Source organism: Terrapene carolina, unplaced genomic scaffold, assembly GCF_002925995.2.
Source record: "Terrapene carolina triunguis isolate 2854851 unplaced genomic scaffold, T_m_triunguis-2.0 Scaffold68, whole genome shotgun sequence".
Taxonomy (NCBI): Eukaryota; Metazoa; Chordata; order Testudines; family Emydidae; genus Terrapene; species Terrapene triunguis.
In genome coordinates, this window is record NW_020664419.1 from 14,984,302 (window position 1) to 15,006,477 (window position 22,176).

A 22,176-nucleotide genomic window follows, 5' to 3' on the forward strand; every position below is an offset into this window, starting at 1 on the left:
CTGCTTCCTGCTTCCCGCGAATCAAATGTTCGCGGGAAGCAGGGGAGAGGGCGGGGTTGGGGCGGGGACTTTGGGGAAGGGGCGGAGTTGGGGCGTGGGCGGGGCCGGGGCCCCGTGGAGTGTCCTCCTTTAGGAGGCTCCAAATATGGTAACCCTACCCAATCAGGAGTTTTGTGGGTGGGGTCCTAGGTGAGCTATATCTTCACTAACCCTCTTCTCAACTGGTTCAGAGCTGCCAATGTCTTACAACTCACAGGCCTGGGTTTGAGGCCTGTAATCTTTCATACAATCCTGTAAACTGTCATGCATGTGAATAATCCCGTTGGCCCTAACAGAGACTTAGGCCTTGACCACATTATTTAAAAACATATGTCTGACCTTTGTACTTAGAAGAGGCAAAAGCTGTTGGAGAATATTTGTTTCAGAGGCGTTATGCTCCTCTGGTATAGCTAGGTTTATTTTTTAAATCAAACCTTGATCGGCCATTGTCCCATCAAGTGGGTTCATGCCTTCCAGCTGCTTGTAAATTAAATTTTAAAATTAACTATTTTATATAAATGACTTTTTCCAGCAAAGCAGCACCACAGTCAGCTCTTGAGTGAGTGCACTAGTATTTTAAACCAGCAGTTTCTTAAGAGTCTTAGAATGTGACGTATGCACAGATTTGGCAACCACATAGTACATAACTTTAAGAACTTAAATTCTCTTGGACATAATTGATGGCAATCGCTCCAGAGGATCTGTGACAGTCATTCAGGCTATCAATCTGCTGTCTCAAGCAATCTGTAGGTACGGATTGATGGCCCAATTCTGCAAACTCTTACTTGCCTATGTTAAAATAATCCATATAGACTTGAATGGACTGATGGACTTTAATAGGCCCCAGCTCTGCAAGCCCATATGGACAGAGTTAGCTTCACACATGTAAGCTATTCCCATGAGCAGACCCATTCATTTCAATGACTCAGACTTGCAAACATTTATACAGATGAACAAGTAACTCATATAACCATTACAGTTATTTATATATATATTTTAAAAATATATATTTTCTTTGCACAATACCCATCGGCATTAGTCCATATGATGGAATATTGGCCTGCACTTTAAAAGTGAACCTATTTTTGAGCAATGCCATAGTAGCATGATGCCTCTGAAATGAGTACTTTCCCTTTGGTTTTGGCCTCCTATAATTTTTATATATATAAAATGTGATCATGGAACGAGATCTTTGTGGTCAAGTTTTCAAATTGCCTCCCTAATTGCAACCATATAATTTATGGACACATCCACTAAACTCCAGAGTGGCATCATGTAAGCAAACTATGTAAATATGTGCAGATATGCTGAATTGTGCAGACAAATATTTGTTTTGCACCTACAAATGGATTTGCTAGCAATTTTGGTCAGTGTAGCTAATGAGGCTGTTTTGAAAATTTCACACTTATTACCCAAAAGTTCAGCTTAGGATGAATTTCTGAACTATGGTCCCAATTCAGCCAGGTACTTAACCACATGTATAGCTAAAAGCACATGAATTGTGCCATTGAAATCATGGCTGATTCAGGCTATAAAGGGCTCAATCTTGCTCCCAGGGAAATTGGTCATGAAACTCCCATTGAAATCAGTAGGTCCAAAATGGCTAAAAAAGACAATTTATGATGGATACATAGTAAGTCCTTACGTATTGTAACATCTGCAGTTCCATTTTATGTAAAAACTGAGTTTTAATTACTTGTGCCTATTGTCATATGAGATGTTGTGTGTGGGTGAGGGTGAAGGGGGGGGAGGGGTGTTATAGCCCTGATTTTGTAGAAATAAGACTTTAAGTTAGACATAGGTCCAAGCTACAAAGTTCTGACCTGAATTCAAATCCAGATCCAAATGGTGACAAAGTTCTGGGGCATTTAAATTTCTGTTCTGGTTTGGGCCCATTTCTAGTTCAAACTATGATTAATGTTATCATTCACAATGGGACACATTGCTTTGGGGATTCTTTGTACATACCACTGACAATTAAAGTGGAGAGATGCTCAGTAAGTTTATTACTTTTATCTGAATACAAATGCATTCCCTGATTGCTGATATGTGTCTTTCCTTTGATCTAGTTCAATCCACATCAAAATTTGTATTCTTGTTAATGTCTGTTTCCTGTGATTCTGAAACTAGAAATTGCTCATTTATTATTTACATGTTCTCTTTTTCGTTTCTGTCTATTCCCATTTTCTCTCATGCTGCTTCCTCTACTTTCCCATCTCTTTTTATTACACTGTCTCCTCACTGGGTCCATGCAGACAAGTCATGGTTGTCCAGAATGCAAGGTAGAGTGACTTATCTTTCAATTTTATTCTTTGAAGCATGTGTGCATCAAGCTGTGATTATCTTATGCATGTACCTGTAGATTTTCCTTGAGTTCTGATGACCTATAAATCCAGGAACCAAGACTGGCTTTGCTGTTCACTGTCTAATGAAGCTGATTTCCAGGAGGGAAAGAAATTGGGGGGAAAAAATTGTTGTGGTTCCTGATGCAGTAACGTTTTAGGATCAAACTCCGTAGTCCTTAATTATGTAAAACTTCCAATGAAGTGAATGGGAATTTTGTTCAATCAAGTACTGCGTAAATTGGTCCTTACTCTTGATGCTTGTGATTAACTGTGAACTTGTCACATAATTTTCAGCAGAGGTTACTGCTGAGAAACAATCAGAGATGCTGACATTATTCGGAAGTGACCTGTCAATTCAGAGGAAAATGGCATATTTGTCCAAAAAAAAAACCTTGTTTTGACTAAAAATTTCTGACTAGCTCCAGCCCAGAGTAACACCAGATACAATTCAGCCCTCTAGCCTCACATTTACTTAAAGAGGAAAATTTAAGCAGGCCAATAGATGGCTTTTTAATGAATAAATTCTGCTCTGCCTAAAATCACTGTTATTTCATAATTAATATAATTATATAATTCATGTATTCAAATGTTAATTTTTACATGTAAGAGTTGTATAATACTTTCTTTATTCTATAAGTAATGTATTGTGTTACTGCATATAGCAGCAGGGTATAAAAGGGGAAATCCAGAGAAATGACAAAGAAAAGGAAGAGCCTCTGTTTGTGTTCTTTCCACATATGGCATGTCCTATGAGTCTGAAGTATAAACTCCGTTGGGAGTAGACTAGTTTTAATGAAGGTGTTGTATCAAAGCATCACCATCTGTTAATCACAGGCAAAGGGAAAAGTGGTAATCTAGTGGGACAGATCCAATGTATTTGCCAGGTCTTTCTTTTTAAAATTGTACAGTCCTTCAAGTAGCATTCTGCTTTGTGTGGCTTTTCTAGATTTAGTCAGTGTTTTTTTTTTTATCTATTTCTGTGCAACAGACTCAGTCCCTTTTGCAATAGCACTTCAGGCCAGATTTTGCTCTCACAGATATAAAATTGGAGTAACTCAGGGTCAGCCTTAGGAAAAATGATGCCCTGGATGAACTTATATTTTGGTGCCCCTGGCACAGGCACCCACCCATGACCCCCGGCCCCCACCAGCTCCCCCCTATTGCCCCTGCCCTCCCACGGGGTCTCCAGGCTCCCCACCCTCATTGCGCCCAGGCCCCACTGCCTCCCCCCCAGTGCTTAATTTATAATGAGAGAGGTACCGGGGCTCAGCCCCAGTAAGCCTGGGCACAAATTAAGCACTGGTTGGGCAGCTCAGAAATTCCCTCTCTGTGCAGCCTGGCCTGGATGGCCGGAGAGCAGCAGCTGGTGGCCAGGTGCCCAGCTCTGAAGGCAGAGCTGCTGCCATGGGTGCCTGGCCAACAGCCACTGCTCTCTCACCGTCCAGGCCGGCTGCACAGAGAAGGAACTTCTGAGCCTGGAGCCTTCCCAGCCATACACGTCCTAACCACTGAGCCCACAGGAAGGGGAGACCAGGGGCTGGCCCACTGGCTCTGCAGGGGCAATCCTGTTGCCTGTGCCTCCCCGCCAGGCTGGCAGCTTCAGGTGGCATCACCTGCCCCCCTGGCTGGCTTTCCAGTGGCTCCAGCCCCAGGCTTGCCCACCCACCCCATCCCGCTCCACAGTCCAGGCCCACCAGCTTGCAGCACTCAGATGGTGCACCCCCCACCCCCAACCATCGGCCTGGGCAGTCACCCATGTTGCCCACCCCTAAGGCTCACACTGGAGTAACTGCAAGGACTGCACGGGAATCACTCCTGATTTACAGTGGTATCAAGGAGTGAGGGGCAGGGAGTCCAATCCCCTACCCACTTTCAAAAACCAAGAAATCCTTCCCCTGAAACCAGTAGATCCCCTGAGTACTAGAGTCATCCAGACCAAGTTCCAGTGCCTCTGAACTGTCTTCAAGCGCCTATGTTCCCCACTGTCCCTGCCACCCCGTTCCCTCCCCCCGCCAGATAGGAGGGAAATGGATTCCATAAGAACATAAGAATGGCCCTACTGGGTCAGAACAAAGGTCCATCTAGTGCAGTATCCTGTCTTCCAACAGTGGCCAGTGCCAGATGCCCCAGAGGGAATGAACAGAACAGGTAATCACCACGTGATCCATCCCCTGTCGCTCATTCCCAGCTTCTGGCAAACAGAGGCTAGTGAAAGGGGAGTCTGGGCAAGCTAATTTTTACAAGTTGGCATTAGCTGACTAGCAAAAGATACTCAGCTGAGGAGTAGTGTGAGGACAGAGAGACACTCACCCCAGTCCTGCCCCTTCTCAGCTTACCCCATCTCCAGATGTGCAGAGACAGCTTCAGAAAGGCCAAGGGAGGGGCTTGGGAGCAAGGGAATGGGGGGAACATGCCACTGAGTTTGTCTGGTTTTCTGAACAGGCATAAATATTTAAGTGGACCATGAAACAGGATCAGTCATCATAGCCCTTCTGCTTCCCAGAGAGGCTTACGGTTTGGTGGTGTTGTGGTGATGGTTGTTTTTGCCTTCTTTGTAAAGAATGCAGAGTAATAAGACTGTAGGGTGAATTACTTGTTAACATGCACTCATTCCCCCTGAAATCCCATCCATATCTTTCTTACTGATACATGAAAAAAATAAAAAGAGAAAGAGCTCCTTTTTTAACAGATATCATTACACTCTGAGGTTGTCAGACCCAATCGCATTATGGACACGTTCTGCTTTCCTTTCTTAAGTGGAAGTGGGAAGATACTCTGCTTTACAAACCAGAATGCCCTACACATTTTTTAGTAAATTGAAGGACAGCAGAACATCATGTTTTGAAAGAAAATGAATGGGGCTGTGTGGAATGGGCTAGGTGTGGGATGCAGAAGAGCTGCAAGTCACTGTCTTTATAAAGTGTCCCTCAGAACTGAATGTATGAGGAAAAGAGGCAGGAGAGGGATTTCATATCCCTGTCACTGTGATCACAAATGCCTCGTTATTATGGAGCAGACCTCAGATATGCTGTATGTTCCTCAATGACTGTATATAATATGGTGTGTGAGAGAGGAAAATGTGGGCCTTTGGGCCTTTCTGAAAAATACGTATATAGAAAAACAGATATGAGAAAACAGAGTAGAGCCTGTCAGAAAATGGTAAGTATTTTCTGTGGAAAAATTTAGAAAGAACTTTTCCAAAACTTTTTGCACAATTGATTTCAGTGGGGCCACTTGTATAGTATAATGTACTGTTTGACATGAGTAAGAGTATCAGACTACGACCACTGTGTCCAAAGCTGTAATTATGCAAGTACTCAAAAAGGGGCAGTCTGTACTGTTTTTTTCTCCATTAGAACCATATCAGAGGGGGGGAATCATGTTTGCCAAAAGAACAGGGACAAATCAACTGGGAAATATTACTTTTACACTTTCAGAGTGGTCTTACAAACAAAGAAGAATAATCAAAATAAACCAATCTTCAAGTCTTTGATTGTTCCTTTACATTCGGGCCATGTTTAAATGTAGATAAAAGAACAGTTAACTTTCATTTTATCAAAAAGGTTCTGCACTTTAAATCTTTTTGGGTTCTCAGAATCTTAGAAGTTCTTGGTATTTTCTTAGGTAACCCTCTGACATCTTTTCCATTAAAATTTTATATTAAATTAAAATTGGTACGCAAGTGGATCTAGCATCAGGGCTTGTAGTGCCCAAGGAATCCATAATGTATGAAAGGGAGTGCATTACTTGCTCCGCATCCAGAAAATGCAGAGTATAATTGAGTATATTTCCGCTCCTTTTTAATGCAGCTAATTCAGCCAAACCTCTTATACTTGCCTATTGATAAAAACAAGCTTGATGCACTTTTATGCTTGGTCTCACTACAGTTAGAGGCGAAGCCAGAGAACAGGATCAATATGAAATTAGTGTTTCTATCATTAACAGTATATCAGTGTACCATGGCTTTCATTTAATGTTCCTATAAGATGAGACTCCTGAGATTAAAGAATACAGAATAAAAATAAAATGGATTAAGCCTACCTAAATGCGCTAACAGAAAGATGTTCTTTGGGAAAGAAACACATTATCATTTACAGTTGTAATTAAAGTTCTGCTCTAAAGAGGCAGGAGGTATTTATAACTACAGTTTAAAAAAAAAAGCTTGTGTTTCCTGATGCTGGAGGTTGAACAGTTTTCCTGTAGGCAGGCTGAGCTTTCAGAAGGCTCAGAAGGTCAGGTTTTTAAAGACAGCATCATGAAAGCATGGTACAGCAACTTGGGCAATGCTGTTAAAGAAGGTAGGCTCTCATTGTATTCTTATAGCCCTGAGTTGTTGCGTTTTTTTCAATTTCCATGAAATATATTCTGCACAAGAATGGAAGGAAACAAAAGAGGACTAATGTAATGTTCCCTTCCTTTGTTCAAATTCAGTGCTGAGTACAAGCGGAGGACTAAATATGTGCAGAAAAGCTTGAATCCTGAGTGGAATCAGACGGTCATTTATAAAAATATCTCCATGGAGCAGGTGCGTGACTATTAGCACTATCCATTGTGATTTTCTGTTCTATTATTTGTATGGCCAGTGACTGTCATTGTGGAATCAGGGGTGATGTTGGAGGGAGTTCATCCCCCTGAGAAATCCTGCTACCAAATTGAAGGGAAATTTGAATGATTTCTTTGCCTTTGATAGAGTTCACACCTTCTACAGATACAGTTTGAACATCCCTGCCAGAGATTTAGTTGTCCCTTCAACTCATAAAAATACTTCCCAATAGTATTTTTTTTTAACTTTGGAATTCACCATATTGCACCTACTACCAGCTATTTAAAAAGGGGTTTGGAGGCAAATACCCTTGATCCCTCTATTAGTTCTATACGCACACACACACCATTTAAAATCATACCAGGTCAACACTACTATGCTGCAGAATCAATATACTTAGCGTATTTTCCAGGGATAAAGTATAAGTAAGTTCAGCAAGCACAAGTTGTTTACCAAGTGGTGTTGTCTTTGTCTCACTGTTTGGAGTGGCTCATGACCCTGAGTGCCAACCTCAGGGCAGACTGTCAAGAAGCAGGGGGAAAACTCCAACCTGGTTGTATGTTCTATAATTAGATTTCACCAATCTACTAACAAGTGTGATCTCCTAAAGCACTATACCACTCTTACCATGGAGTCACAGAGAGTCCAGTTGCCACCCGAGCAAGCTGGACTTTATAATAGATGGTTGCTTTACACCAAAAATCACAACAATAATCAGGTTAGTCCCCATCCCAAAGGACCAGTCACTTACCTCCGGCCAGTTGTACTCAGATCTCAAACCAAAGACAGTGCTTGTAGCCAATCCTGTTACAAACCAGCCAAAGGTTTAGGAACTAGGAAAAAGAAATGAGAGTTCTTTACAAAAGTAAAGCAGGTAAACATACACACACAAATGAGTTACAGTCAGCATTCAAAAGGTAATAGAAACTTCTGTAGTAAGCAGACTCTGTATATCCTTTAGGGCTAACCCAGGCAAAACATGCTTAGAAAGCCTCACCCCTCAGAGTTCAAGCAGCAAAAGAATAATAAGTTCTCCTTAACAGGCATTTTTATTCCCTTTCCCCAGCATCCCAGTGATAAAATGAGGGGTTGGGCACGTAATCTCTTCAGGGCTGTGGGAGAATCAATCAACAAAGTCCTTGTTCCACAATGGCCCATTTGGATTCAAAAGTCTTTACTTATGGGCAGGAGATAACGCCTTCAGTAGGAATCCAGCTTTTTGCATTAGGTTAAGTCTTTTTTACTGTTTGGTGAGCTACATAGTTTCAAAACAAACATTTTACAGTTATAGAACAAACACTTCAGTACTGCCTTATAGCATGGTTTTAAGTGAGATTATGCATGGAGCAATTTACAGGCATTTCATAAAGTCTAAACACTAGACACATAGGTATAAATCCAGTACCTATCTTGTCAATACTACACAGGTAAGACTGATTGGTTTACCATTATGCATTTCTCAGTGTTCAGTGAGGCTTAAGGGCTTTGGCATTAGTTGGCACCTGGTCTGGTGGCATCACAGTCTTCTTTTGAAACAGCCTAGTTAGTTGATGGCCATCAGAGTATCTTCCTTCCTGACTGCATGGCGTCTAGCAGGTCTAAGATGCACCTGCTCAGTCTCAGGATTGTAACTTGAGACTCAGGCTTTAGGGGTGCTTCCAGGCCTATGAGGCTGCCTCCAAGATCCCAGCACTTTCAGCAATGCCACAGCTGCAGGCATGGCAACTCTGAAATTGATATTGAATTAACTACAGGGGGTGAGTCAAGACATAGGGCATGTCTAAGATGTAGAAAAGAGAAATCTTGCTCCCTACAGTCGTCCAGATTCACTTGTACTAGGGGTTCTATCGTTTTCCATATTCAAATAAAATACAAATGGAATGTTGCTGTTTTCAAACATAATAGTGAGGGGCTTAAGGATGGGCTGAGTCAGCTGAGAGGAACATGTTAGGGTTTTTATTTTCCAAGGGTAGACAAGCTTCAGTCACAGTTGTGGGAGAGGAGTAGCTCATGTTCTCAAAAGCTTTCTTCTGCTTACTATTGTTAGTTTTCTAAATTTAATCTTGAGTTCCAAAATCAGTTGTAGCAGCCTTTAGCATGCCCGTGCTCTGAGTGTGAGAAAGAGATGTTTTGTCCTTTTTAAAAAATTCTGACAAAACGAGGATCTCCCTCCTGGTTTAAATCCAAGCATTATGGAATAATGGACCTAGACAGATTATTTGTTTCCAGCACCTGGATCTAGTTGCACTTCCCTAATGTTCCTATATTTCTTAGCATTTAGTTCTTGACACTTTCAGATTTAATTTTTCACAGCCATCCAATCTTTCAGTACTTTATAAATGCCTTCAGCATGCCAAGCTTGCTACATCAGAATGTCCAGATTTTTTCAGCTGCCTTGATGTGGTCCTTCATTCTGACACACAGCCCTTAAAATCAGACTTCCAATTTCAAACTTAATTATTCATACTTCTCTTTCAGTGATGATAGTGTGGATTAGTGGATTAGTTTTTGAATGAAGCAAAACTGAGAAGGCTGGAGAAGGGACTAACACGGCTCATAGGATTAAAAATGAGTAGGGCTCCATGTCTGTCACAGAGGTCACAGAAATTACAGATTCCGTGACTTTCCGCAACCTCCGTGACTTCTGCAGGTGCCAGTGTGGCTGACCCCAGCACTGCCCGAGCAGCTGGCTCCAGGGACAGCTGCTCAGGTGGCCCTGGGGACAGCCACACCAGCCACTGCTCAGGCAGCCCCCGGCAGCAGTCCCAGGGCGACCGGCGCAGCCACAGTCTGTGGCCTGAGGCAGCAGTCTCCGTGGGTGGCCGGCTGGAGCAATCACCGTCTCCAGCCCCAGGCAGCAGTCCCCGGGTGGCCGGCTGGAGCAGCCCCAGTCTGCGGCCCCCTGCAGCAGGTGCCGCTGGCCTCGGGTGCCTCCGGCCCCAGGCGCCACCCCCTTCCCCAGCAGCGCCCCCCCCAAACATCCCTCCCCACACTCCCCCACAAGTTTTAGTCACAGATATTTTTAGTATAAGTCAAGGATTGGCAACCTTTGGCACGCGGCCCATCAGGGAAATCCGCTCGCAGGCCGGGACAGTTTGTTTACCTGCAGCGTCCGCAGATTCGGCCTATCGCAGCTCCAATTGGCCACGGTTCACCGTTCCAGGCCAATGGGGGCTGTGGGAAGCAGTGGCCAGCACATCCCTCAGCCCACACTGCTTCCCACAGCCCCCATTGGCCTGGAACGGCAAACCGCGGCCAGTGGGAGCCGTGATCGGCCGAACCTGCAGACGCTGAAGGTAAACAAACCGGCCCGGCCCGCCAGTGGATTTCCCTGATGGACCGCGTGCCAAAGGTGGCCGATCCCTGGTATAAGTCATGAACAGATTAAGGCCATGAATTTTTGGGACCTGTCTATGACTTTTACTAAAAATACCCCTGACCAAATGGTAGTATTAATAATGGAGTATGGAGTCTTTTACTGCTAAAGTCATGGGCTCAAATCCAGCTCAGTTATGGCTTCCAGGGTTTGTGTAAATGCAGTGTTTTGGTGTCACATCTTGAGGGTTTGCACACAGAGCATTTCAAACTAATCCAAAAGTTCAAAGTGAAATTCAGCCAAATCCAATGCCTGTTTTCACTGTGAAGGTATGCCTGCAACACAGCCCCTAAACCTCCCAGGTTCACTAAAGAGGTTTGTAAATCTTAGCAAACTTTCCAAATAATCCAGGCTGATTTTCAAGTTTAAAATGGTTTGGTTTCCGGTTCTGCTGTGAACATATCACAGGTCTAGTTAGCAGTGACTGAACAGCAAAAATTTATTTGGTGATCTTAAATGAGCTGATGATCTCAGCCAGAGCCTAGTAGGCAGTTGTCTGTATCTCGGCCACTCTTACCACAGGCCCTAATTGGCAAAGTAACAGTCAAAAGTTTGCCATTCAGGATGTTAGCTAGGGCCTGTGCTAAGAGTGGCTGAAATACAGACACCTGCCCACTGGGCTAAGATAAAAGAATTTAAAATGTGACAAAAAAGGATTTAAAATTTTTTGAACCTTTGCGTCTACTGTCACTACTAATCCTATTCTGTTCTGTTCCATGGAGGTTCTGGGCAAAATTTTCAGACTGAATAGTTTATTCAAGGAAAAATGCAGTTTGAGTCAAACTTTTAGCAAATTTGACAAATAGTTTCGGCCATTCACAAAATGGTTGGAGGAAGAAATGGTGTTGGTGCTGTTATCCTTCCCATTTACAACCGTTAGCCCAGTGATTTGGGCACTCACCTGGAATATGAGTGACCCAGGTTTAAATCCTCAGTCTAGAACAGACCTGAAATGGACTTTTTTGATTCAACAAAAATACCAAAACATTCAGATTCTGTTTGATCCAAACTGCATTTTGTTTTTTTATTTTTCAGAAATACCACCCAACCAAAAAATCAGTTATTCACCCAGCTCTATTTTAATACAACACTCATCACCTTGGTATCTGAGTGCCTTCCAGTAATACATTAAGAGAAGTACATTATGTGACTAACATCTGTCACATGTTGTTTGTTCTTTCATCGACTCTGCCAGGGGAGAAATGTGTGCCATAGAGTGTCTTTTTTTGGTAGGGACTTTTCTTTTCACACCTCTCCTGGCATATATCTGTTGGCTAGAGAGAATAAGATGGTTGTGTAGGTGGATGATTCTTCTCTTAGGAAAATTCGGTGCCATTCCATGAATTAGCAAGAGTTCCACAGAGCAGCAAGGTTAAATAGCTTGCCAAGATAGCAAATAGCACCATACTCTCTCCCAGCATTGGATCTTTCCTGTTTTTTGTGATTCCAGTTGTTCCTAGAATATATGATGGCTGCAAATGCACATATAAATAAACATGTACTATAGCTTGGAGACTTGTCCCCATGCCACGCTGTTCATAGTGTCTGGACGCATAGCCAGCATGGATTGATATTTCACAACAGTTTCATAATGACGATAAATAGGAGTTTAGGAGAATAGCTATGCTGGTTGCAGAACAGATGTTCTGATCAGCAGACGACTCAAGCTACATCAGCCTCTGAATAAGCCATATACTGTCAGCAATCGTTTCCTTGCTAGTGTTGGTTCAGAAGCTTGATAAGGATTATTCGTTCAAAGAAGCATTTTCCTCTCCTCCATCAGTTTGGAGAGTTGGTCTGAAATCCATAAGATGAAATTAATTAAAGGCAAGATCAAAGTACTGCACTTAGGAAGGAAAAATCAAATGCACAACTTACAAAATGGGGAATAATTGGCGAGGTTACTGCTGAAAAGTTTCAGAGGGTCATACTGGATCACAAATTGAATTGAGTCAATAATGTGATGCAATTGCAAACAAGGCTAATATCATTCTGGGGTGTATTAACAGGAGGTAATTGTCCTGATCTACCCGGCACTGATGGGGCCTCAGCTGGAGTAATGTGTCCAGTTCTGGGCACCACACATTAGGAAAGACAAATTGGAGAGAGTCCAGAGGAGAGCAACAAAAATGATAAAAGTTTAGAAACCTGAACTCTGACGCAAGATTAAAAAAAAATGGGCAGATTTAGTCTTGAGAAAAAAAGACTGAGGGGGGAGCTGCTAACAGTCTTCAAATATTTTGAGGGCTGTTATAAAAAGGACAGTAATCAATTGTTCTCCATATCCACTGAAGGTAGGACAAAAAGTCATGGGCTTAATCTGTGGCAAAGGAGACTTAGATATTAGGAAAAGCTTTCTAACTATAAGGGTAGTTAGATTCTGGAATAGGCTTTCTTGGGAGATAGTCGAATTCCCATCACTGGAGGGTTTTAAGAACAGGTTGTACAAACACCTGTGATGGATGGTCTAAGTTTACTTGGTCCTTCCTCAGCACAGGGCATTGGACTTGATGACCTCTCAAGGCCGTTTGATTCTACGATCAAAGGCATGCTCGCCTGCTGACAGCAAATAAGTATTATTAAATGTTTGCTAATACAGACCTTTTAACGTCTAGACATTGGCTGGTTATACAATTTTTCATTTTCATTTTCTCTTTCATAACATAGCAGAAATTAAACTGAAAATAATTGTGAGAAAGACTTTTGAATGAAACAGACTTTTTCAAGACTGTGATGATTAATTTTGCAATGTTGCACGTTCCAATTAGACAGTTAAATGGAAAAAATAAGTAAAACTGAGTGTTTATTTTTGGAAGGGGAGAATGGTGGAGATATTTTCAATTTAGGGAGGGGTTCTAGACATATATTACAAACACTGCTATGTATTTTCAGTGCAAGCCAACTTTCTTTGGATAGGTGGAAGATGGAGTGATGAGAGCAGAGGATTTGGCAGGAAAAGTTCTGAGTTTTATTCCTGTCTTTGTCACTGACACATTACATGGCATTGGACAAATCAAAAAAACAATGGCTGCCACAGTTTTCTGATCAGTATAAAGTGGGTAGCAATATTTTCTTACATTACGGGAGTATTGTGAGGCTCAGTTCTTTAATGTTTGTAAAGCACTTACACTTCCTTGAATGAAATTAATATATAATAGATTTATTTAGAAAGGATATAGTTTTCAAAGACATGTAAGTGACTTAGGAACCTAAGATAATTTTCAAAAGTTACATAGGCATTTTTGAGCCTCAGTCTCATTGAAAGCCACTTAGGTTCCTGAATGCCTTAGTCACTTTTGAAAATGCAATGTAGGTTCCTAAATCATTTAGGCTCTTTTGAAAATTTTATCCACATTCCCTTTCTGCCCCTGTGTACCAAGTCCTTTATAACAATGTAAAAGGCAATGCATTTAAAAACCTCATAAAATATTAATATAAAACTAAATAACTCCAAATAATTATAAAATTATTATTCAGTATTAATTATTCTGCACCAGGCATCCTGGCATAAATTAATACTATGCTCTTCCAAAACTGATTTGAAGAAATGTAATAAGAGAAGGCTCTACATCTGGGGTAGGACTCAGGGACTGCATAAAAATGTTCTGCTTGCTCCATTCAGCGAGTTGTGTGAATTTTCCCAGGGGAGAATATAGAAAATATTTCCAGTGGTATGTTCCATAGCTACACATACACAAATATCACAATCATCAGCAATATCACACAGGCAGTGATCTCCGGACCTTCAAACGGAGATCTCTGCCATGTGAACTATTAATATAGTAGTTAGCTGTTAGTTGAGTCTGACCCAGTTACTAGAGGAGACATTAATCACATACACAGCAGGGAGGGTCTGACATTCTAGGCAGTATATGGGGAAATGGCAGACATTAGCTGTTTATGCAGAGACTGTTGTTTCTAAGGACAGTAAGGATGAAATCCTGTTCACACTTAAGTCAATGGTAAAACTGCCATTAGTAGCTTGAGTGGGCCCAGGATTTCATCCAAATTGTCACATGATCTGTCATAATGCTCACTTCTATCTAGCAACTTCCCACACAAGAAACACCCACTAATTGATTCAGGCTCAGCAATGCCTTTGTCTCACCATGACTGGCACCTAGCCAAAGTTGCTTCCTGATCAAACCGTGTTCATGCCATCTAGCTGTCCCTTCGCCTGGGAACACTTGTTCTTTTCCTGAGGAGTGCACTCCCCACCTACCGAAACACACCAACTCAGGTTTAGAAAAATTACTTGCAATCACATCATCCGTTAACTTCCTGAGGGGACCTTGAATCACTGGCTTCAGCAGCTAGAATTGGATTATGTAAAACAGCACCTCACATTGCTCAGATAGTGTCACACACAAGGGCTACTTGTAAAATCTCTAACCACAAAATGCTCTTGACTCTTTAATTGTGGTACACATGTCTTCAGACAAATACTTCCCCTCAACTCATATTTGAAACTTATCTCATGCACCCTGCTTAGCAGAGTTCCTCCGATGGTTTTCCATTATCCTGGTATGTTATAAAAGCTTTATTAAGTTAAGAGGATTAAAATAGACACTACAAAGAAATGTGGAGTACTATACATTTCCAGCTCTGTTTTATTATCTTGCTAATAGAAAAATGCGGTTCCAGCATAGGACCAGTTGCTTGAAATCCTGGTCTGCGCTGGATAAGCTAGCTCCATCTGAAGGGGTGTGTGATTCTTGTTCAGTGGCACAAACATAAATTATGCAGGTTAAATACACAATGAAACTTTTTTTTTCAGATTTAGACTTAAGAGAAATGATAAGAGAGGGAGGAAGAGAGACTAATGTGCTGCCAACATTTTAATAAAGGGCTCCCTCAACAACATTTTGCCTCACTCAGCAGTGCTCTCCATGTCAAATACTCTTCCCACACAATAAAATATGTATCAGTTCCACACAAAAATTCAATCAGATCCATACTTTCTCCCCTCCTAGATCCATCTATCCTTACTTGTGTCCCAGTACAGCACATTCATAACCTGTAATGAAGAGGCACTCTTTAGAACATCTCTCTAAATGTTTAAATATCTTTGCCTATATTTTGTAAAGGGCATTCACAAATGATGTGCTAAGCTTTCCGTGCTATCTTGCCACTTTATACAGTCTCTTGTTCAAACTTCTGTTTAATTTTTCACAGGATATTTCCAATAAAAATGTGTTCTATATTGCCCGAGTGGATAGGATATAAAAAAAGAGAGAGAACAGAATTTCACTTAGTTAAGAACACTTTTTAAATCTTTGCTTTCAAATCATATTTTTATTGTTGCCCTATTTAGCAAGTGCATTATATATTCCCCCAAAAAATATTTTAAAATCTCCTTTTGCGGGGGGTGGGGGGTTAGGATAAGTTGATTTTAACATAATTTTCAAAGAAACTGGCACTGCATAATTGTTCATTTTACTAAGACTAAGTGAGACCAGAAGATATTTTGTGACAACAACAATAATAAATCCACTGTTTAATGTGAAGGTCTTCTACATCATTAAGAATATCTGCATCAAACTGAGCAGCACTGGGGAATTTTGACAAGGTGGATGCTGCCTCGTTTGAGAGGATACTGTGTAACATGTACATGAAGTGGTATGGCTTGTGCTGCTGATTAAGACTTCCATCCTATTATTACTCCTTTGGCCCAAGGTTATCCAGTATTTGAGACCTTGCTAGGTTGCTTCTGTTAGGAGGAGAAATTGATAATATGTGTCAGGTATTTCTTTGGTGCAATCCTGTTTGTTGACAAAGTATGTTCACAAAGTCCTGTTTCCTTGAACATAGTAGAAACAAACAGGAGTCAGTTCCTTGCTCCCAATTTGCATGCTTGACTTTCCTGTGTGTCCTGTGCTCCAAGGAGCCCTGTCCCCCTCAAGGCCACCCTCAGGACTGTTTCTCTCACTGTCTGCAGCTTCCGCCCTCTAACACACACAGCTGCTGCAATCAGCCAATCAATCCCCTTGCCCGTGTGTTTCCAACCAGTCCTGGGGAACTTCTCAGACCACGTAGATTAAACAGGCCATGTGGCCTACTGCCTTGGGAAGTAGTTTCTATTGTCTCCACTATCTCACTTCATGAATGAAGCTTATTTGTTCTAGCCATTTAGCCTGAAAGAAGGGTGGTTAGCACAACCATTAGCTTTAAAGGGCTCTGTGACAGTCTGTCAAAGACCTGTTTGCTAGCAGCCATTAATATCTTCTTACATAATAACAGTGGAATTGGTTCTGCATGGGTGGACCTACCCAATTGACTTCACTGAGGCCAGGTTTACACTACCACTTACTTTGGTATAACTTATGTCGTTCAGGGGTCTGAATAAACCACCCACCTGAGCAACATAAGTTACAGCGACCTAAGTGCTGATGTGAACAGCGCTATGTCAGCAGGGGAGCTTCTCCTGTTGACATGGCTGTCGCCCCTTGAGGACATGGATTTATTATGGCGACAAGAGAGCTCTTTCCCATCAGCATAGAGCATCTTCACCAGACGTAGCGCTTCACCGATGTAGCACTCCTAGTGTAGACTAGCCCTGAGGTCCTGGCTTCACAGATCAGATTGTAGGAGGGAGGCATTGTAAAGTAATATTTAAAATCCACATTCCAACTCACCTCAGCTGCAGGCAAGTCAATTCACCCAACCTGAGGAACAGAAGAGCTGGAGGAGTAGAGATCTGTAGTCACTATCAACATTTAAAAAGTCGCAGTATGGGCCTTGTGGTGGACACATTGTCGGGCTTTCAAAAACAACTTCTGAGAGTCCCAGCAGCGCCTTCTACAAGCCCATCCGTCTTGACAGCAAACTCCAGCTTTGCCCAAAATTAATTTTCTGAGATCAAGGTTGATGTGGGGATAAAAAATTGCCTGGCTGTCGCATTGAAAAAGAATGCCGGCAAGTAATAACAAATAGAAGCTATTGTATGGATGCGGCATGAGGTTTATGATGGCAATTGGGATTAATCATCTTTTGATTTAAACTGTAGCTGAAGAAGAAAACACTGGAAGTGACTGTCTGGGATTATGATAGATTCTCCTCCAATGACTTTCTGGGTGAAGTGAGTATCTAACTTCCTCTCTTCCAGCAACCTCCCTCCCCGCCTCTTGGGAGACACCTGATTAAATGCACATTGATAATCAGAGATTGTTTGTTTGGTGGGTGTGGGACTCACAGAAACTTTTTTCTTTAGGCTTAGCTTCTGGGCCATAACTATACTACTGCCCAACTTCATAATAAATGTGTGAGATTTACTTCTTTCACCTAAAAAGGGTACTGAACTTTTCCGTCTTTTGGTATATCATAGTAGGGCTAATTTTGTGCACTTACGTTTAAGTGATTATGGTGAATAGTTGCACTAATTTAGTTCAATGTTTCAAAAGTAACTTGATGAGAGATCTCAACTCTGACAAATAGAGTCTGTCTTTATCTCAGCATGGGAAGTGAGGACTGAGGAGTTTTCTATAGTGTGGGGAGAAGAGTGGCAGTGCCAATGAATCAAGGACCAATTTCTGCCTGAAGGCCATGATTTCGCAAGGCACTTAAGCACATTGAATTGCAACGAAGTCAGTAGCGTTGCACAGGTGTAACTGAAAGCACAATCTTGTATAGTTTATTCCTAATGTTTCTATAACTAATACTGCACCAGGTCAGCCATGATGAAAAGCTTGGAGACAACCTGCTTTCCCTTTTTGTTTTAAAGCATATGTAATATGGAATTACCAGCAATAACCATATCAAATCAGTAATTAAAATTATTACCATAGAAGATAACAATTCGAAACAATTACCCAGAAAAATCAATTACTAAAATTACCATTCGGATAAAGTGATACGAATGTGAAAAAAATTGCTTACCCTGCATTTAGGGTGTATTATACAGCATATGCAATTAAATGTTATTCAGTTTAGCACCAGATATGCTTTATTGTGACCGTAGTACCAGGCAAGCTATGTCACCACTTAAAAAATCTCTAGAACAAATGTATGGATGAGTTTAAAAAATGATTACTTACATCCTACCTACCACATCACACTGTTGCTGTCTTCAGCATATTTGTCATACCCCAAAATGAATGACTTTAGAGAGTATCTACATATTATTATTTATGACCTTAAGATTAAATTGGTGTTCTAATGACTGCTTCTCTGGCATGATTAAAACTTTTGACTTGAAATATGAGCACCATCTGCAAGTATTTAATTTAATTTATAACTTCATTTCTATTTAAATTTGAATGCAGTTCCTAGTGGGGAAAGTGAGAGAGCGAGAGAGGGCGCAAACAACTATATTTCAGGCCCATTATTTGGGGGCTGTCAAGGGTTAAATCAGAAGGAAGCCTAACCAGTGACAGTGGATGTGGGATGCATCCAAAAATATAACTTGTCAATGACTGGTGGCCCTAAGGGCACCACTGATTAAGCAACTAAAAGGCCCCCAAAGAGACCGAGCCAGAGCTTGGGTCATGCCCTGGCATATGAGAGCTAAGGACAACTGTTTTTTCTGCCCTCCTAGTGAGAGACAAACTTGAGGAGACTTCCCAGGTAGAGCTAATAAAAATAAATAAATTATAAATAAATAATAATACTGAGGAGTCTTTCACCAATTCACTGGCCTGCTGAATCAGTCTGTATTTTTTTCTCTAATCAGATGACAAAGGCTTAGTTCCTAAAGTATTTGCACCCTTTCCTTCTGCCAGCACCCTTACTATTACATGTATGAGTTTATTGGGAGCCTGCAAGGGTTACAACCTGCAGGGGCTTCTGTTTGAGTTACCTACAGCTTCTGGCTGTTATCCAGCTGGCTTGCTGCTAAGTATCCAAGTGTTTGGTCTACAGGACAGTCACACAGTGACCTCATCCTGGGGTCAGATACCAAGAGCTGTTCCACACAGAATATTGGTCTGTACGTAGATCAGTCTAATTCTAACAATTTTGTGCTTTGGTGTTCCCACCACTTCCGAAGGAGAACTAGCCAAGAACTCACCATCAGAACTATTTCCTACCATTATTCAGCCTAATTTCCATGACACTACTCTTTGCTAAATTCCTTTTTAACCACCCTAAACTATTCATCTCTACTTACTGCTCCATCTGTGAGTGGTCTCTTTGGGTTTGTCTCAGGCTGACCAGCCTCTTTGGTGAGTCTGTGGTACCCTGCTAATGGGACAGTGATCAATGACAGTTCCCCAAGCTATGTTCTACATGCACCACATTCAGTGTCCCTTGGATAGAGTTCCTCTAGTCTTTACTTAACCTTTGGTAGCTTCAGGCAGTGGGCCTGCTGTATACTTGTTTGCTGTCTAGGCTGGGAATTGTTCTCCTTTAGTCTCTGCAATAATTAGAGGCCTCCTGGAGCACTGGGGAAGTTCTAGAAAACTGGAAGAAAGCTAATGTGCCAATTTTTAAAAAGGGTAAACAGGATGACCGCAGGTCATTATAGGCCTGTCAGCCTGACACTGATCCTGGGAAAGATCGTGAAGCAGCTTATAAGAGACTCAATTAATAGAGAATTAAAAGAGGGTAGTGTGATCAATGCCAATCAACATGGGTTTTATTGAAACTAGATCTGTCAAACTAACTTGGTAACTTTTTTTTTGTTTGGTGACATTACTAGTTTGGTTGATAAAGGTAATAGTGTTCAGGTAATATATTTAGTCTTCTATAAGGCCTTTGACTTGATACCACACAACGTTTTGATTAAAAAACTAGAATGATATAAAATTAACATGGCACACATTAAATAAATTTAAAACTGGCTAACTGATAGGTCTCAAAATGTAACTGTAAATGGGGGATCATAACTGAGCAGGCGTGTTTCCAGTGGGATCCTGCAGGGATCCATTCTTGGCCCTATCTATTTAATATTTTTATCAGTGACATGAAAGAAAACATAAAATTCTATAAGTACCTACATGGGGAACAAATATTCTCCATCACTGACAATTTTTAAATCAAGCTTGAATGTTTTTCAAATGTAATGCTCTAGGAATTATTTTGGGGGAGTTCTATTGCCTGTGCTACACAGAAAGTCAGACTTGATGATCACAATGATCCCATCTGGCCTTGGAATCTCTGAATCCTGAAGTAGCTGCTCCTTTAAGATGGCTGACTACAATATGGCCCAAAGACTTCTAGACTACAATATGGCCCAAAATTTTACCTGCACAACCTCTTTTCTGTTCCCAAATATTTAAGGTGGTTTTTTGTTTGTTTGTTTTTTTATGGTGGAGCATTCAGCAGTTCTTTAATGCCTTAAAGAGAGGGTCTAGAGGATTGTTCATCCCCCTGGGCAACTCTTGCTTTGCAGCTCATAGGTCGCAGGAAGTTGTCTCCAACTTATTCTGTGCTCCCTGCTCCCCTTCATGAACTCAATCTCTCCCCAAAGAGCTCTGCTTCCTAAGGACAGAAGATTTTTGTAATCAACTGCCTAGTCTACCTCCTTTGCACTGGCTGAGTCCTAAAGAGAACCTCCCCTTTCTGGGCAGATCTTTCTAAAGGCTTCCAAGACTCCTGTCAGCAGTGCTAGTTGCCAAGAGTAGTGGATCTCAGCAGAGTAAATTCAGAGGAGCACAGGCTACATCATTTAAAGGTCTGCACAGTTGTTCCTCTCATGGCAATGCACTCAAGGCATCTTCTTCCCCTCCCCAATGCAGCTCTGATTCCTAAAAGGCATTATTGAGTACTGTTTTTTTAAGCAATGGAAAATAATTGTTCCCTTAATACTTAAAGTTATAGCTATCTCTTTCCTTTGTGGGGTAAAAAATAATAGATATTAACATTTGAATATAATCATCAAGCACATATAAATACTTAAAGAACCTTTCAGAATCATTCTTACATTATACAAGGTCTCTTTAGTAACAAATATTCATTAACATCTCATCTTCCCCTTAGAAGTTTTACATTGGTATGATTCTATTAATTTTTGTGTGTGATACTTTTGACTTACACCAGCATCAGTGAGATCAGATTCAGTCTTCTTTGTGTCTCATGTTATATCTTAATCAGATATATCATATGTCATTGTGCAGATATTGATTGAGCTATCCAGCACCTCTCAGCTTGACAACACCCCAAGGTGGTATCCTCTGAAGGAGCAGACTGAAAGTATTGACCATGGGAAATCTCATTCTGGGCAGAGCAGCCAGCAATCACCAAAGCCATCTGTCATCAAGAGCAGAAGTCACGGAATCTTCCCTGACCCATCCAAGGGTAAGAGCTATGGGAAATTTCCCTAACAAGTCCTCAGAAATCTATGATGTAACAGAACCTTTTGTGATTTTCAGGGTCCCATGGAAAAACAGAGTGACTTGCATATATTTTCTACATATGTACTTTTATTAAAGGCTAAATTCAGTCTCACAGTGATTTCAGTGGAGTTACGACTGCTTACACCAAAGCTGAATTTGGCCTTTTCAGTACCATGCAGTTTACTAAGTAATTGTGTCTTTCAAACAGTATATTATAAAGTGAGATCCTATGTGTTTTGCACAGGTATTAGAGATCTCATGGTACTTTTCATTTGCCTATGTCTTTGGCCAAAATTCAACACATATACCACTTTGGATTAGGCTTTCTTTTTTATTTCATTTAGTATTTTATGGCACTGTGTTTTGAGCATGTATGCTAATATTTAAACTGTTGTCCTCTGACATTGTCAAACTGACATCTTTTTAAAGAATCATAATGAGTGTAAGTTCATTTCACCTTCATTACGGGCCTGAGTAGAATGTGGCTTACACTGGTGTCAATCAGGAGTAACTCCATTGAAATCAGTGGCGGTAGTGGAGTTCAGTGGAGTTAGACTAACGTGAGTGAGTGAAGAATCAGCCTCAGTGTCTCCAAAACCGACA

The 22,176-nt window shown here is 41.3% G+C and overlaps 1 protein-coding gene across 1 annotated transcript in view; it reads left to right on the top strand.

Annotated features, from left to right (window-relative positions):
* The window catches only part of PCLO (piccolo presynaptic cytomatrix protein), a 515,291-nt gene that overhangs the window by 419,365 nt on the left and 73,750 nt on the right, over positions 1-22,176 (top strand). Inside the window, exons 17-20 of the mRNA XM_026648937.1 lie at positions 2,295-2,321; positions 6,816-6,909; positions 17,310-17,381; positions 21,355-21,535. Coding sequence (XP_026504722.1) covers positions 2,295-2,321; positions 6,816-6,909; positions 17,310-17,381; positions 21,355-21,535 — 374 coding nt within the window. The remainder of the gene's footprint in view (positions 1-2,294; positions 2,322-6,815; positions 6,910-17,309; positions 17,382-21,354; positions 21,536-22,176) is intronic.